An 18,838-nucleotide genomic window follows, 5' to 3' on the forward strand; every position below is an offset into this window, starting at 1 on the left:
AAGTCAGTGACAGCCACATTCCAAACCCAACAGGAAGTGAACTATTTTGCATTGAATGTCAGATTTTGCCCATTTTTCATTTTTTTCTAGAGCAAACTCCTCCTAGGGGGAAACTCCAATTCACCTCAAACTGGGCCAGTACATACAGGAGGCCTTAATGATCCAAAGTTATTAAAATCTTTTTCCAAAGTCAAAGGGCGTGTCCGTGGCGGCCTCTGGAATTTTGATCCTTCGCCATGAAATTTCAAATGCTGTGTAAATGCCCTGAACATGCTCCAATCTGCCTGAAACTTTACATGTATGATCAGAGTCCTGTCCTGATCACATCCATGTGATGAAATATTTTGACAGGGGGTGTACATGTTGGTCTGTATGTGGTCACACTGCCCCTAATATCAAACGCACAAAATCACACGTGGCTTTCATAGACCTTTCTACGAGGCTGTGACTTTGCACTTTTTGCAGGATGTGGCGGTTAGTGACAGATTGGTCTGCAGCTCTGTGTCAGTGAGATTATCCCTGAACTGTGCCGAGCACAGTAGGCACACGTAGCACAGATTTTCCGGCAATTTACAACTTCCTACTGTGTTTTGGCAGCATCGATGGTGAGCGTGTACGAATCAGAGCACCTCCAAAGTCCTGCAGTGACGGCTGCAATTACAACTCTATTCATGATGAATTAAATGGTGTGGATGATGGAGGATTCCCTGCAGGAAAGCATTTGTTTTGAACACGTGTGCAGCCAGCGTGTTTGACTTTATGGACACGGGCAGATGACAGAAGGAACATCTCGTGGACCGTTGTAGACAAGCAGAACATGAGTTGGCCTTTTCAGAGCCTAGTTAGACACTGTCTCAATGGAAATATTTTGTGTGTATTCCATTCATAATCCATAAGTGATCAAAGCCACTGCTTTAGCTAGAAATTGGATGTCTTTACTAATTTCTTCGTGCCATCCTTTGATTGGCAGATTATAAATATGGGTGTTTTGCTTTCCTGAATGAGACGTTTCTGAGGCATTGTCCTTTTTTTAATTAATGGATGCTATGAATAAACAAGTGGGAGCGACATGCAAGAGAACGTGTTGAAAACAATGGTCTATATACAAATTGTTTGAAGAATAAAAATGACATATTTACAGAATCATCCGTGTTCCTCTGGGCAGAGAAAGACTCCATCCATTCATTTATGAGTAAGAGTCCTCAGTGAAGCTGTTTGTTGGTATATTATTGCACTTCTAATAAAGTATATGAAGTCCACTCATCTTAGTAGGGTCATATAGGGACTTTCTGCCTAACTGGCTTCTGTGTTTAATATCTAGAGGAGATTCTCACTCGTAGGCCTATTAGTGAAGTTTGCACACAGTGCAGTGTGATGATAGTTGGAACACTGCTGTTTGATCAGTAGCCAGATGCCAGGAGGTATTGTGCTGCTCTGTATGAAGCCTGCTGTCTGACAGCACAAAAACAAAGTAAGCTTTGAAACAAACGAGAGTTTGCCATGATTGAGGTAAACACGGAGAGAAGCGAGGCAGAGTCAGCAGACTTTTCCTCCCTGCTGGGGTGTTGCCTTCACTGTGGGGGGTCTGCTGGGTGCTTCAGATATGGTTTGGTGACAGCACTGTGGTTTACAGACAGATTAACTGTGAAGGGGATGTGTTTAGCACAGGCAGCAATACATTCACGCTATATTTTTACTCCTGATTCCATGGAGCGTTGTCAAACGCGGAATATTCATCAAATGATGTGATTTATTAATGTTGAGTTACACAGCTGCACACTGGAATAATCTTCACATGTGTTCTGCTTGACACCATCCTTTTCCATGTAGGAACAGTAAACAGTGAATAACAAACATCATCAGCTCTGTGTCTGAGAGCCAAACGCCAGCATTCACAGTATCTGGAATCGGAAGACAAAATTTAAAAAAAAGAAACAAGTTTTGTGCCTGTGTGGCGTGCATTCATGCAGAGTCAATTATGATGGTCCAGAACTTAAAAGATAATCCTGGTCTCTTCCAGCTGGGCTCTTACTTTCATGTGGGTCTGAACATTGTATTCATCCCGTTAATTAGTGGGATCCTGGAACACGACGACAAGTAAGAAGTCAGACGGTTCAAAAACACAATCAGAGGCTGGAAGCAAACCTCCGTCTTTAACTTTGTCCTGCTCTGCTTACTTTAGTTTCAGCTGGAAGTTTTCTCTGCAGTAATGAATTATTAGCAGTATTTTCGGTGCAATCTTTTTTTACCTCTAGGTGAAAGAGTTTGACAATCTGGATAATCTGGATAATCACTCAGCTGCTTTGTTTCTTGACCTTGTTGACTCTGTGTTGATCTCAGTGGTTTAATTGTTGAATTTGGTTTCATAACTTACAAACTGTATTCCTAAAGCAATGAAAAATAAAATCTTTTCTATTTGCTGGCTGCCAGAATGGATTGCCACCGCTGACTGCATCACAAGAAAAGTACAATGAGAAAATAAAGACGAGAAAGTGCATCCGTAGGGAAGAGAGATGACCATGTTTTGCAGACCTTGTAATTATGGTTGGAACATACATTAAGACACAAACAGACACTGTGTTGTGGAGACAGCAGCAGTCTCTGTGTGTTCTTTGCTCTCCTTGACAGCCATTCATTGGATGTTCTTCACTGTGAGCGTTTTGTTGGGGACTGAGGGAGGTGCATTGTTCACTTTAGAGCTGTCTGGATAAGCGCTTTTCATACTTTGGCCAAAAGTGGTTTTCTTTTCCGCTTTGACAGCAGTCAGATATGCAGATGGTGAACAGGAGAGACGGGCAGCTGTATGGGACCCCAAAGGCCGCCATGCTTTCAACCACTGCAGGGTCTGAAAATGTGTGGACCAGAACGGCTGCAACAACAAATGTCATTACAGCTGTCCTGGTGGTACAACAGCAACGCTTTCTTCAGCCATATCTTGTGAATATAACACACACATAAGTAGTGGTTTCTGGGTTCCCAATATTCGGGCCCTATTAAAGAGAATATACGAATATTCGTTCCACCCCGTAACGTCCGACGGGGGGGCTCCGAATATTCGGATCCGTTCGTCTGGTCTCCCGGGTCCAAATTTTGCCTTCATTTTGTCTTCAGTTAAGCTGAAGAATTCCCAAACAGCGGAGGTCTTCAGCATCTTGTCTTGTGTTTATGCAACAAAGTGAAGCGTGACGTCAGAGTCGGCAGCAACCCGGACATTCAGGTGGTAAGAAACAGGAATGGAGGAGCCGAGATGAGCCGAACACGACGAGATGAGCCGAAGTGGACCGAAGGCGAAGGGAAGAGACGAGCTCCGAATATTTACATCTGGAGGAGGAAGGGGTGATCACTTAGACATATGTGTATATGTTTATGTGATCACAGGACGGGATGAACCGATATGAGCCGAAGGTGGAGGGAAGACAGTAACGCCGACTATTCTTTCCGCCCAGTAACATCCGACCGGGAGGGGGGAGGGGGTGTGTGTGTGTGAATATTCGGATACCAAAATTAATATCCGGATACCACCGTAGCGAACAAATATTCAGATATTCTGGTCCAGCCCTACACATAAGATGAACTGCGTAAAGAAACAGTAATTGTTAATTATTGTAATTCATCATTTTAGATAGTCATATATATCTAGATTGCAGTCCAAACACAACTATTGCAGCTAAATGTTGGCAACCCCAATCATCATCCTGCGACAAAACATGTCAGCCACTGATGCTGCGAGCTGTGATCATCCAAACAGCACATTTCCAACAGGCACTGCTCTGCTTTTAGTAAAAGTTGGAAATAGCAGCGAGCAGGAAAAAATCTTGTTGCGCCTAATAAACGTTGTAGCGCTGTCAGCATGAGGGCGATTGCGAAAAACCACGAGAGACAGCAGTATGGTGGAGATATGGTGGCGGAGACAGTGATCTGGGACACATAAGGACTCCAGAAAGCATCCTCTGCTCTGGAAATGTGCTGTGGTGAAATGTCCGCAGGCTTCGTCAGCTTGTGTTAGGTGAAAGCACGGAGGTGTTGCAGCCCTGCAGACTGACAGATCAAATCAGACTGAACACTGCTGGAGAGAAAAGGCAGCGAGGATCAAAAGGGAGAGAAGGAGGGAGGAGGAGGGAAGGAGGGGAAATTACACAGGAAGGAGGAACGAAGGGAAGAAACTGAGAAAATGTTGGTTCTGTGATGTGAAGGATGTGCACAGAAAAGGTGTTGAAAGAAGGAAGGAGGACAGGTAGAACAAAAGAACAAAAGCAAAGAAACCAGAGAACAGAAAGTCAGCTATGAGAAGACGGCGAGGTGAGGGGCAGCAGAAAGAGAAAGTACACAGAGAAGAAGAGAGCGAAAAGGTGAAACACTGCAAGTCGATTCAGGGGAGGAAAGGGAAGGCATTAGCTGAGCTTCATTCACAGCAGAATAGCTGAAATCATACAGTAAATAGTGATGTTATGGGATGTTCCATTTGTTCAATTATAAATGAAACGGGCCCGGTTTGATGGGATGAAGGAATTGTTCACTTGACACAATTATGAGAGAGGTTTCGTGAAATGTTGTCTGTAGCAGAACAGAGCAGCTAGCCTAAAACACAGCGTGGATAAAGATAAGACGTGAGTAAAACCGGCTCCGTCTATCCTCCATCTAAGTGTTTTTAAAGTGTATATAAGACTGCAGTTAGGAGGTTGTTTAAAGGTTGTGTAGTCTGTATTCGTTTTCATGGAGCACATTTAGGTCTATTACGCCCAAGGACATCTCAGTACAGCAAAGAAAAGCCTCAGATTGTTGAAGAACGTGTCGACTGTACTGTCACCAATGCCCATGGCTCGATATATAATAGCTGGACTTTTTGTGTCATAGTTGACATTTTTGCTGCTTTCAGGCCTAAAATCAACATAACCAAACACCACACGGCATTTTAGAGAAAGATTCTTCTAAATATTATACATACAACTGAGTAAAATGTAAAGTTATTCATAAGGATATCATAGTAAACCTGTTGACTACTTTAAATTAAATAAGTCAGAAAGCCTTGGAGTCTGGCCAGTCTTTTCTTCAGGAGGAAATGACATCATGTGGAGCAGGTCATGTGATCTGGAATTAACACACTTCTTCCTGGAGAGGTGTTTTTGTAATGGGGAACTTAGTGGAAAGGGATTTAATTTGTTATTTTACATATAAAATCTGATATATTGCCCTAAAAGAAAATTCTGTCCTGATTATCTCAACTTAATAAAAGAACACAATCCAAACTATTTGTGAATCAGCTCATTTTATTATTGTTTAGCTCATTAGAAGGTGGTTGGTGTTAAATTCAGACGTTATTTAGTTGATATTTTAGTGATATCCACTCATTTTTAATTAATAAGTGATTGTTTCCGTAATAAATAATTATAAAATATGTAAAGACATGATCATAATGAACATAAAAAACAGTTTTTTTTTTTACTTTTAATAAAAATGTATTCAGATATATCCCATGGAAGAAGTCCCTTAATTACAGATAGACTCAGACAATTTTTGAGTCATTTTGTACAATTTTCTTGTAATTTTCAGCAAATTTTATGTCAGCTTGGATCGTTTCTCGTCATTTTGGATCATTTTTGTGTCTTTGGGATAATTTTGGAGCCATTTAGGACAAGTTTAATGTCATTGTGGACTAATTTTCTGTAATTATGGATCATTTTCAGGTCATTCTGGACGGGTTAATACGTAACTGTGTGTAACATAGCTGACATTTTAGTGATATCCAGTCATTTTTATTAATAAATGATTGTTTCCATGATAAATAAGTATGGGATTTGTGAAGACGTGATTATAATGAACATAACTTTTTTTTTTTTTCCCTTTTAATAAAAATGTGTGCAGATATATCCCATGGACTTCTGCAGTTCTTCAGTTCTAGATTGTTGTCCGTGTAAAAAACATATTCTAGTTTCACCTAGATGCCTGTTTAACTCCTCTGGTCTGCGTCCTGTGCTCCATAGAAACTCTGTGATGGTGACTGTTGAATGTCAGAATTGCTCCTAAAGTACTGCTGGTGTTGTTGCACTTGTCTTCCGTTATTGGTGATCAGATGGAGCAGCTAATCCCAGCAGAGTGGTAAATGAAGCACAGAAACAAACCGAGTTCATCCTCACCTGTGAGGAAGCTCAGTGGGTAGAAAAATGGCATTGATTTGAAACGACATGGGATTTACTGCATGCAGAGAAAAAAAAAACAACTGCAGACAGTCAGAAAATAAAGCCTGAAGAGGTGTTAATAACCAGGGTTCTCTGTGTCTGGTCAACATTATGCCTGAATAGGATCAAAGCTGAATGTAAATAAATCAAAATGTGGTAAAGAAACATGGGCAGAATATGTTTTATAATTTTATATGAACACTTAGAGCAATGGAAGGGCGTGAAGAGGAGGGAAGCACATCTGGACACCTCGTGTTTGTCACTCTCAGTAGATGTCATTTTAAATTCTCTCACAGTCTTCCTGAATTCATGCCGCATTATCCCAGCATCTGTTCAACACTTCCTTTGGCTCGTGGGCTTAAGAAAACACAATCAGAATATTTCAAAAATAATCCCTGTCAAAGGTGAAGAGAGGGAAAAAAGGCTGTGATATGAGATGAGGAGCTGGGAAAAAAGTGGAGTATGTGAAGTATAGCGGCTCAGAATGTCTTCAGCGGTTTGAGAAGACAGCAGCAGCATCTGTTTTTGTAAGTGTGTGGCCTCGCTGACGCAATTTCTTCTGTTCATACGGCAGAACCAGGCAGATGAAGTGTGACCCATCCCACCACTCTGCTGATTAGCAGCGTCGCTTTGTGCATACGTGTGTGTGTGTGTGTGGCGGGGGGTTATCAGTAGGAGCCAGGAAGACCCCCAGGAAAAAAATAGCTTTTTGCTGTCTTTGAAATGTGGTACGAGTGTGGAAGAGTCTAATTATCCCCTCAGTCTCATCAGAGTTGCTCAGAATTGTGTTTGGAGTGGTTTGGCTCTTTCCCCGAATCATCCATCATCCACCAGAATAACATGTCCAGCCCAACCACACACTAAAGTTTTATTAAAATCATTATTCTCCACCGGAGGAATCATTTTAATTCGGCTTAGTGTTTGTTTCCTGCTTGGAGTTATTGCTCTCCGTTCACACAGGACTGGAGAAGAAGCTTTTTAGCTGCTGGAGCTCATTTGTCATCCGTCCTTCTTCATTTTCAGAGGAACTGCACCAGTTTTACACATCGCAGTCGGTCACTAAGGTTATCTCAACGTGGTTGTGTGTCTCACAGGGAAGCCGACAGAATCTAGTTGCATTGTGCCGCATTCAGTACAGATGTAAGCTTTCCTCAACCTGCTGAATCATTTCTGATTCTTTTGTTTTTACACGTCCTTCAACTTTGCAGGAGAGCAGCATTACAGTAGTCAAGGTTTCTGCAGGGCTTAAAAAGCATTAAAAACCATTACATTTGACTCTCAGTGGCATTAGAAATTTCTGCAGTTTTCAAGAAAAATATTTGATAATATAGAACATTAATAATAATAGTAATATATCATTATAGACTGCGATTCACCAGATATGTAGATCCGCATAAATGTGCCAAAGCATTGTGATAATTGTTCTGGCCGGTCAGGTACAATTACCAAAAACTGGATGTTTGTAAAATGACCGACAGGCTGGACCAGGAGGAGGAGAGCTGGGAAATGAGGAAATGCAAATACAAGCAAAAATGGCTAGAAAACATGAAATTCAGAGAATGGCTCAATCCTGTTGGTGGTCAAGACGGAGCAGGATTTTGCAGTGCTTGAAAAAAGAAATAAAACCATGAAATCTGACATGCAGCCACAAACCGGCTGTGAGAGGCAGACAGCGGTTAACTGTGGCTAGTTACTTTACTCTGACCAACGGCGGAACGTCTTCAGCATCTTCTTCGACCCTCATAAGCAGCACAACTGCAGCTGTAGTGACCACCGCTACCGTCGGGAAATCAAGCGGTCTTTTGGGTCCAATGCAGACGGAGGTGCTTTAATGTCTGAACATATGCACCCAGTGAAGGCTTTTCTGAACTGTTCCAGGCAGTGTTTATGGATTCAGAAGTAGTACAATGTAGGGACAGCTTTCATATAAAGTCATCTTTTACAAAAAAAAAATAAAAATAAAACCTGTGCAAGTTGTCTTGAGTTCACAGTCATGGCATTAAATTTTGACAGTAAAATGGCATTAAAAAGCATTAAATTTGACTGATTTCTGCAGAAACCCTGGTGCTGCTCTGCTTCATTAATGACACATCCTCTAAATAGAAGTTAACAGAGTGTAAAAACACTTTTCAGATAAGTTAGACTGGTGACAAATTAAAAAGATGTACATGCTGCAGCACCACCATGACTACATTTAGTATTACTGTCATTATGATGGGATGATGCTAAATGCTACGCCATAATTTAGCAGTAACACAGGTCATAAGTACGCTGTGAAGATAACACAGGTTAATAATGTGCCTCTAGTTCTACATGCTTCTTTTTTCTTTACATTGTAGCGCTACAATTCACCCATCCATCGAACAACCTGACGTACCTTAAATTGATATTGATTTTTTTTTAGCTTTTTTAGCCGTTATTGAGCTATCTGTCGTGCTGACGTTGTTTTCCGTTGACATAAAAACATCAGTAGTGGCTGCTAAGAGTTATTCCTGAGCATCAACTCGCGCAGACTTGTGTGAGTCATTCACACTTGTCTCAGTTTTTGTCGTCGCTTTCATGCCCCTGACTTTCTGGCTCCAGCAAAAGCAGATGATGTTGGCTTAATAATGCCTCCTCTCTGATTGGTGTGGGTGTTTTTGTTCTCAGAAGCCAGCTCTGAGTGCAACACTGAAAAACAATGGGTATTTTGATAGTTATTCAGAGGTCAGGAACCCGGCGATGAGCACGATGGAACAAGAGCTATTGATGCTGTTCTGGCGAGGCGTGGTGGCACAGCAGCTCACAACTTCTGGCTGTGTCCTGTCCCCTTTTAATGTGTGTTGGAAGAACATCACAGGTGGAGCATCTACAAGCAGGTTTAGATGGAGCTGCAGCGGCAAAGCAAAAGGAGGACATAGAAGAGATGTAAAAAGAAATGTCAGAGGAGATAAACAAAGAGGTCAAACTACTTACAAACTGTCATGAGTGCAGAGTAGAGGATGTTCACATGGACAGCTGTGGACTCAGTTCTTGTTCTGTTACGTTTCTAGTGTTCGGATTTGGGGAGATGATGAAATTTGTACTTGTTTACTCATAAACACAGGAAGTAAAACTCTGACAATAAGCTCAGGTTTATGCTACTTATGGATGGATGGATGATGGATGGATGATGGGTGGATGGATGGATGGGTGGATGATGGATGGATGGATAGATGGATGGATGGATAGATGGATGATGGATGGATGGATGGATGATGGATGGATGACGGATGGATGGATGGCTGATGGATGGATGGATAGATGGATGGATGATGGATGGATGCATGGACGGATGGATAGATTGATGGATGGATGGATAGATGGATGGATGATGGATGGATGGATGGATGATGATGGATGACGGATGGATGGATGGATGATGGATGGATGGATAGATGGATGGATGATGGATGGATGGATGGATGATGGATGGATGACGGATGGATGGATGGCTGATGGATGGATGGATAGATGGATGGATGATGGATGGATGCATGGATGGATGGATAGATGGATGGATGATGGATGGATGCATGGACGGATGGATAGATGGATGGATAGATGGATGGATGATGGATGGATGCATGGACGGATGGATAGATGGATGGATGATGGATGGATGCATGGACGGATGGATAGATGGATGGATAGATGGATGGATGATGGATCGATGGATAGATGGATGGATGATGGATGGATGGATGGATGATGGATGGATGACGGATGGATGGATGGCTGATGGATGGATGGATAGATGGATAGATGGATGGATGGATGGATGGATGAATGGATGGATGGATACTTTATTAACCTTTGTGTCGTCCTGTGGGTCAGATTGACCCGTTTTAAAGTTTGAAAATGTGGGGAAAAAAACATATTTTCACAGTGAAACTTCTGATGTCCACATTTTCAACATTTTTGGGAAATTGTAAAAAAAAAAAAAAAAAAAAATTGGTGGGAAAAAAAAAGAAATGTCAAAAAAAACATTTCTTTTAGAACATTTGAAAAAAAAAATCAACCAAAATCCAGCGAAATTCGAAGATTTACTGATATATATATGTAATCACTTTAGATACTTTTAGTATTTTTTTGGGGAATATTTTTATTTATTTGAAAATATTTACAATTTTTATTTATTTATTTTATTTTTTAACATTTTATTTCTTGCCAAATTTAATTTTTTTAAATAAAGCTTTTAATTTTAATGAATGTTTGGATTTTTTTTCCTGAAGATTTAGCAAAATTTTTTAGAAATTTGGGGAATATTTTGGTGAATTTTTGGATTTTTTTCAGACAAGGGAACAATATTTTTTGCTGCCTGTAAATGAGGACAACAGGAGGGTTTATTCTGAGGGAAATATAAGTATCCATGTAGTATTATTTAGCCACTTTTATAACTGAATAATGAAGCTGTTCGACAATCCATCCGTCATCTACACACCGCTTAATCCTCATTAGGGTCACTGGAAGCTGGACCAGTTTGACATCGGGTGAAGGAAGGGGACACCTGGACAGGTAACAGTCTGTCACACCGCGCTGATATAACAGACAATCACAGGTTCCCTTTCATTGGGCAGTCCATCCCTCCAAAGACAAAAATCCTTTTTATGCATAGTGACATTTTATAGATATTCCCCACACACAGAGAGGCATGGACATAAAATGAACAATTAGATAGTAAATTAGAATCAAAGAGTTTGTGATTCAGCTTAACCAAGAATAATAAAATAAGGAATGAATAAATATGCGAGGAAGTGTTTTTGGTGTTTGTAAAATAGACATCTGCATTTACACAGTTCTTTGTCCTCCACCTGAAAGAGCCTCTTCTCACTGCAGCGCCAACATAAACCTCATGAGTGGCAGTTTGTTTCTGCACGCTTTTAGCCTTGACAGAAGAAATGTAGTTCTGTCAGTGGCCAGTTATCTTCACTTGTGCAGCACTAAGCAGTAAAAACTCACCTGTAGAGAATTCCAAAAGGTGCATATAAATACAGCAAGTAAGTACGTAATTTGTGTTTTCCTTTTTGTATTAGTATGCCAGTTTGTGGTAAATCTAGTCAGTGCAGTAGCAGTGTAAAAATAGAGCTGGCACATTAAAACAGCAGCACAGAAAATGGAGGTATGTGTGAGATAGAGCCAGCGATCACACAGGCGACGGCTGGCAAAGCAGCACATCGTCTCTGACAGCCAGAACCCCCCCACAGCCCAGCTCTGTGTACGTTGGCCCTCAGAGCTTCCACTGGTTACTGCTTTCATTTGTTAGCCGTCCGCTGGGCCCCTGGGCGCTGAAATCAATGTGAACCTCATCAGAATAACAGTGAGGCGGGCTACCAAGGCCGAAACCAGTAAAAATCAATCCAGAGAACGATGAAGGAGGGCAGAACCTTCAGTGCGTTTGGTCAGATCACATATTAAGTATTTGCAACAGGCAAACCTCCGGAGCAGACCTGAAAGTAGCTCCAAGGGTTTCATGGTGTTTTTCATTGTAATGTCATCACTGGCTGAAGCAGACCTTGGACTGGGCTTTTTTTTTTTATTCCTTCAGAGGAACAGGACTTCTGTGGGGACAGAGATATTAAGTTGAAAGCAAAATCCTCTCATTGACAACCCAGCAAAATTCCAGCAGGCCAAGTCTGCAGATTTGGATTTTTTATTTATTTTTTGTTGAAAAGGAAGTGGAGGCTGTGAGTCAGCACTCTTGTTTCCCATCACGGCTGATTGGTATGGGCAGGGAAGTGAGTTCTGAAGGCCAGAAAGCTCTGAGGCTGGTGCTCTCATCGAGTTCTGGGTTAGGATAGCAACCCACATAATGAACTGCAGCTTTCTTAGCATGTAAAGCCATTGTACAAATGAAACATGAGCCTGCATTAGTGGATAATGATCTCTGACGGCCTTGTGAAGAAACCGCACATCCAGCCTTCAACTATCACAGGATGCTGCAGAGCTGCAGTATCTGGAGCATCCCTGAACACCTCCAGCACTGCACAGCTCAGTGTCTCATCAGCTGGATGCTACATAAAGATGTCTGCTGCTGATTTCCATTCCTGGCATATCCCTGCACACACCAAACCCTGACTGGGATTCTCAGCCCTGCTCTGATTGTGCTTGTTAGAGGAGAACTCTGACATGAGGCATTAGATGGTTTGTAATTAAACCCAAAGGAAATCATTGTCAGTTTCATCTCTGTGTGGATTAATCTACCTCCAGAACACATACCTGTTAAAGCTGTCATTTAAAGCAATCTACAGGCTTGACTGTTTGCTCTACATGTTATTTTAATTAGAAGGCGACACCAGTGGAGAGCAGAGTTCATTTAGAAAGTCCAATGTAAATGTAGAAAATCACATGTGCTCCATATCTACCACTATCTGTGTGTGACGCGGCTGCATTTATCTTAACCCTCCTGTTGTCCTCATTTACAGGCACCAAAAACTATTGTTTCTTTGTTTGAAAAAAATCCAAAAATTCAGCAAAAAAAATTCCTCCAAATTTATGAAAGTTTGCAAAACCTTCAGGAAGAAAATTCCAATAATTCCTTCAAAGTTTCCCTTAAAAATTTTATTTTCAAAAAAATCCCACAAATTTGGCAAGAAAATTCTTGTAAATATTTGCAAAAATGAGCAAAAATCTTCAAAACAAATCCTAAAAATACCTAAAATGATTCCATAAATATCAGTAAAACTTCTAATATTTTCTTTGAGAACATTCACATAAAAATCAACCAAATCCAGCAAAATTCTCTGGATTTTGGTTGATTTTTACGTGAATGTTCTTAAGAAACATTTTTAGCATTTCTTTTTTCCACAAAAAAATGTTTAAACATTTCCCAAAAATGTTGAAAATGTGGACATCAGAAGTTTCGCTGTGAAAATATGTTTTTTTCCTCCACATTTTCAAACTTTAAAACGGGTCAGTTTGACCCACAGGACGACATGAAGGTTAATAGATAGAGAATGCAGCTTTATTCTCCCTTAATCAGCTGCTGTTGAGTTTCTTGATTAACAGGAAAACAACAAAAACTATGTGATTGTTTCTGAATGGTATCGGTCTCCACTTACTGTTTTACCAGCGGTTATCATCACTAATACATTCATGTTGTAAATGTCACCAGTCCACATGTCCAACTATTAGAACTGAGAATCATTAAGAACTGAAATCAAGGAGCAGAATGGTTAAAATAGAAGCGACCCATCTGTTTTAGTTTGTCTAACTGAAATGCAATGGGATTTTAAAGCATCCACTGTCACGGTAATTGACCTCCAAATGAAAATGCTGCGTTAGTTTTTTATTACTTGTTTATTAGTCTGGTGGTCAGAGCTGGCATAGTTTAGTATTTTTCACTGGATAAAACCTTTAATTTTTCATCTGAGGATGGACAGGCTACAGTGGCGCAGAGCTGCTAGCACGGCTGTAGCTTGGAACTTTTGTTTTTGCATTATTGCAGTTCATACAGAAGTCTGTCATGTGTTCTCATTTAAACAGCAGCAGTGTGTGATTCCTGCTTCTGAGCGTACCGGCCGGTCTCTGGTGCTCTGACTACTCATTAAGAACAGAAGCTGCCATAACTTTGTTTCCTTTTTATTTTTAGGCTTGTTTTCAGATTTTTCCACGCTGTGTATGAACCAACACATGTCCAACAACCACAGGATTTAAGGGCAGCAGAAGGCTTCGTCTGAGTGCTGCGTGTGGCTCAGGGCTGGCCCGAATAGTGGTTTCTGGTGTCCGGATATTTGGGTCCTATTAAAGACGAATATCCGAATATTCGTTCCGCCCGGTAACGAAATATTCGGATACCAAAATTAATATGTGCTGACAGTAACAAACAAAATAAAATATCTTGGTCACATCGTCACAGAGGATTTGTCTGATGATGATGACATAAATAGACAATGTAGAACATTGTACACTCAAGCAAATACACTGGCATGAAAATTTGGTTCTTGCACTGACAAAATGAAGATAATGTTGTTTAAATCGTATATCACGCCTTTGTACACTGCTCACCTTTGGACTAAGTACAAGAAAGGAACATTACAAAGACTGCAGGTGGCCTACAATGACGCCTTGCGTGTTCTTCTTAGGAGACCAAGATGGGCTAGTGCGAGTGAGATGTTTGTCTCAGCTGGAATTAACACTCTGCAAACCACACTGCGTAAGATGATGTACAGTTTTATTTGTAGACTGAATATCTCAAATAATGAAGTGATTGTGTCGCTGGTGAATATCGGCTGTGGTGCCATTCGCTATCAGTCTGGGATGTGGAAGCACTGGTACAGCTGTCTCTTTAAAGGGACGTTTTAACTGTTTTTGATTGTATCTTTTCTGTGTCTTGTTGTGTCCTTGTTCTTATGGTGTGTGTATTTGGACCCAGTGTCTGGAATAAAGCTGAATTGAATATCCGGTTACCGCCGTAGTGAACGAATATTCGGATATTCGGGATATTCGGGTCCAGCCCTAATGTGGCTGAGGTTACAGAGGACATGATAGACAATGTGGGAAGGGAGGCTGATATGAAGAGTTCATTGCCAAAAAACACATAAAAGCCACTTGAAATGAATGAATACACCAACACCAGTTTGATTGATATTCCTTTGACTGCACAAAAAAAGAACAATTTAGAGAAAGGGAAGCAAACCAACACCAGTTTTGACTGATATCCCCTGGAGTGTGCATGATTTAGACAAATAAATGGAGAGAACGGCTTCTCCAAATGATTATGAATGTGTTTGCAGCAAAGCACAGCGACAACCTGTGCGCTGTTTTCACATTTTCACAGCGTACCAGGAAACACCAACCTCTGGGTCTCAGAATCCTCCAGAATCTCTGAGCCGAGCATGCATTACTGCTACAGTGTGCTGGGTGTCCGTAAATACAGCCCAGAAAACACGCAGTATGTTAGCTTAGGTAGAATTAGATTAGATGTGGGTACCCACAGAAAAGCAGCACAGCATTCGGTTCTTCAGCACATTCAGAGTCACATCCCATCAGTCCTATAGAAGGCAACAAACGCTGCATGAACCAGGCTAAAAAAAGAACTAAAAGACTGACATAAATCCATCCACAGTCAGTGTCTGTAAGTAGTTCACATCTTCCACAGGTAGCAGCTGTAATGGCTCTCTCACACACACACACACACACACACACACTCATAATCAAAGGCTTCACCCGAACACCTGGCCTGAAGGAGTAAAGCAGGGATGAAGGGATGAAAGGTGAACAGCGAGCCACTTGAGGTCGAGAGATAAAGACAAAGATAAGAGGTGAGAGGGAGAGAGCCGGGTTACTGCTGCAGGTATGAGAGCAGAAGCAGAAGAACTCACAGCACATCCAATAGATGTTTACTCCTTCAGGCACAGCACAAACTCTGGCTTTTCTGCCGCTCTCTCTTCACTTTCAGCTGCGCTTTCTGCCTTCAGAAGAGTCTTGTTTTGATTCTCAATCTGGAGCTGACTCTTGGTCCTTCTCTTGGTGTTTCTGCCTTTGCTCTTCTTTGCTTCTGTCTTATATAAAGCTGTCGCCATCGCACACCGGCATGTCCACCTTCTCCCTCCATCCACGTGAGAAAGGAGAGGGTTTAGATTTATTTCTTTTTGCTCTGTGCACTGTAAAAGAGGTGTGGATTCATCTGTGCTTAACTCACAGGACATCTAATGTGCAGAAATGCTGTAAATGTTTGCTCACAGCAAACTGAGGAAGTGGAACGCTATCACAGTACTGGTGTAAATAAGTAAAGGAGGCATGTTTTTCATGAATAAATCAGCCTAAATGTACGGTTTCAGGCATTAATAAAGCTGCTTGTTCTCGTAGGTTCAACATATTCTCCTAACTAAACGACTAAATACTTAATTAGTCACTGCTCTTCACACCGACTGATGTGAGCACGAGGCTGTTAATATTCTATTTTGCTGCTGTCAACAAATCCTATTCAAAGAGCAAAAAGTAAAAGTCCTAATGCAGCCTGACACCCGTAGCCTGTCCTACTGAAGACTGAAACCTTTGAAACAGCTGCAAAGCTCCATTTTGAGTCAGAAAACTGTCTGTAATTGTTACTCAAACTGGAGGAAATAGTGCATTTTGGGGGAATTGTTTTCAGCTACAGAGCAGTTTGGTGCTGTGGTGAGTATTTGGAGCAGCAGGATGGACTCAAAATAAAGTCCAGTGTGTTCATGGTAGCAAAGGAACGTGACACCCAACGCAGCAGGGTTTCATGTTTGAATGGAAACAGTGCACACACACACACACACACACACACACACACACACACACACACACACACAATGCCTGTAAAATGGGCAAATCCATCATGGCTTTCCACTGGATCTGTAATTTGTGACGGCTAATGTTTAACTCTGCTGTGGTCCTGCAGGTCAGAATTAACCCGTTTTAAAGTTTGCAAATGTGGACAGAAAAGAAAACATTTCACAGTAAGAACATTCACAAAAAATCAACCAAAATCCAGCGAATTTTGCTGGATTTTGGTTGATTTTTTGTGAATGTTCTTAGAAGTTTTACTGATATATTTTTAATCACTTTGGATTTTAAAAAAAAATTTTTGGAAGATTTTTACTCATTTTTTGAAAATATTTACAAGAATTTTCTTGCCAAATTTGGGGGATTTTTTTTAAATACAATTTTTCAGGGAAACTTGTAAAGAATTATTGGAATTTACTTCCTGAAATTTGGCAAATTTTCTGAAATTTAGAGATTTTTTTTGCTGAATTTTTACAGTTTTTTCAGACAAGGAAAGTGTATTTTTTGGTGCCCGTAAATGAGCACAACAGGAGGATTAAAGCAACCAATCTTTAGAACCTGAACATCCACATCGACCTCCAGCCAAACTCATGGCTTCCTCCTGGGAGCTGCTGCAGCTCGTTCTGGCCGTGAAAAGCTGCTAAAGTTGATCACAGCCACTCAAGCCATTGACTTCAAATCAAACCACAGTTTGGAACAATGCAATTAGCAAATTGCAAAGACTGCAATTGAGAAAATGTGATATGCAGCACGTCTGACCCGGGGTTTGAACTGTCACATCGGTGCTTTTTACACATTCAGGCCGTCCTTTTTGTGTGACAGTCACACTTTGGACGGCATCCCGTGTGGCAAAGCTCTGTCACGTTTCCAGTCAGTTACATAGTGATGTTGAACTTTTTATTATAGTGCAAGTCAGAATGCAGTTATCTGAAAACAATACACGTGTTTTCATCCTGCTTGTATGTGAAACACACGTGCAGAAAAAATGAAGAGGATGAATGTGTTTTTAGCAGCCCTGGGTCCATGTCGCTCAGAAATGGACTTAAATGTGTTAACTCAGACTGCAGGCTGAAGCACAAGCAATTAAAATTGACAACAAAGAAAAACATTTAATTACATGGCCTGCTCACCCGTGGCGAAAGCACAGAAATCAAGGAACAGTGACCAAATCACCAAAGCAGAATTGGGCTGACAAAGCCCTTCTGCAGTGCTGCTGGTGAGCTATGAAGCCGTGCAGACGATGAAGCAAAACGCCATAGACCCGCTCCCGGTGGAATCTACGGCTAAGAGGGCACCCAGACTGTCACTACGCTTGTTTCAGCTTCTGATCTGCAGCAATATAAAAGGTTACATGTCAGGAAAAGGTGATCAGATTACATTATAGCAGATGAAAAAAAAGGTGAGAATTTTGAGGCCGCAAAACCAAAATGTTCTAAAATATTGTGACATTTTCTCATTAACTTCTCACTTTTACTCTTCAAAGCTCAGATTTCTCTTTCTAACATTGGTGCTCACAATATATCGACATAAAGACAGCATTCAGAGTAAATTAAAGCTAAATACTGTCATAGAAAAGCTTACACAATGTCTCTGCAGCGTTCACACAAGCAGTTGGTGTTGCAGCTGCAGACTGGAGAATCTTTTGTCCAGCCATTCCTGAATGCATTTGTATTACCTTCAGTTTTTTGAAACAGAGAACACAGAAAAATTGGCTTTATTTGTCTGATAAAAGCCCTGCCGTGACTTTAAAGACTGAGGGTGAAACTTCAATTAAGCAGTGTACTGTAGTGGAAAGAGTGGGCTGTTTCCTTTACCCTGAAGTGGAGTTATCACAGTTTCTAAAAGTCTGAGACATTTTCCTCGTCTTGCGTCTTCTGTCGTGTAACAGATGTGACATGTCGAAGCTCTGAGGTCTGTTCTGTAGTTGTCAGATGTATAAAACATCACAGGTTTGACACTGATGTGCTGAATGTGTGTCCATCTGCAGCTCCAGTCAGACCAGGACCACGGCAACGGCTTGGTCAAGTACATTCTCTCCGGTGAAGGTGCCGGCACCATCTTCGTCCTCGATGAGAACAACGGCAACCTGCACGCCACTCGCCGCCTGGATCGCGAGGAGAAGTCGTCTTACATCCTCAGAGCCACCGTGATCAACAAACGGACGGGTCAAAAGCTGGAGCCGGAGACCGAGTTCACCGTCAAACTGCACGACATCAACGACAACGAGCCTCACTTCAGCAAAGAGGTTTACACCGGCAGCGTGCCCGAGAGGTCTGACATCGGTAAGGACGGCTCTCGTTGGAGGAAGAGGAGGAGTGTGCTCCTGATCCATCTCCACAGAATTCTGCTTGGTTTTCTTGCGATGCTTGTCAGTAATAGCCGTGTAAATC

General features: G+C 41.4%; 1 protein-coding gene across 1 annotated transcript in view; it reads left to right on the forward strand.

Moving 5' to 3' along the window:
• Positions 1–18,838, forward strand: part of LOC110954286 (cadherin-6-like) — a 111,127-nt gene that overhangs the window by 42,817 nt on the left and 49,472 nt on the right. Inside the window, exon 3 of the mRNA XM_022198759.2 lies at positions 18,436–18,730. Within this exon, the coding sequence (XP_022054451.2) occupies positions 18,436–18,730 (295 nt within the window). The remainder of the gene's footprint in view (positions 1–18,435; positions 18,731–18,838) is intronic.

The sequence above is a fragment of the Acanthochromis polyacanthus genome, chromosome 9 (genome assembly GCF_021347895.1).
Source record: "Acanthochromis polyacanthus isolate Apoly-LR-REF ecotype Palm Island chromosome 9, KAUST_Apoly_ChrSc, whole genome shotgun sequence".
Classification (NCBI taxonomy): Eukaryota; Metazoa; Chordata; class Actinopteri; family Pomacentridae; genus Acanthochromis; species Acanthochromis polyacanthus.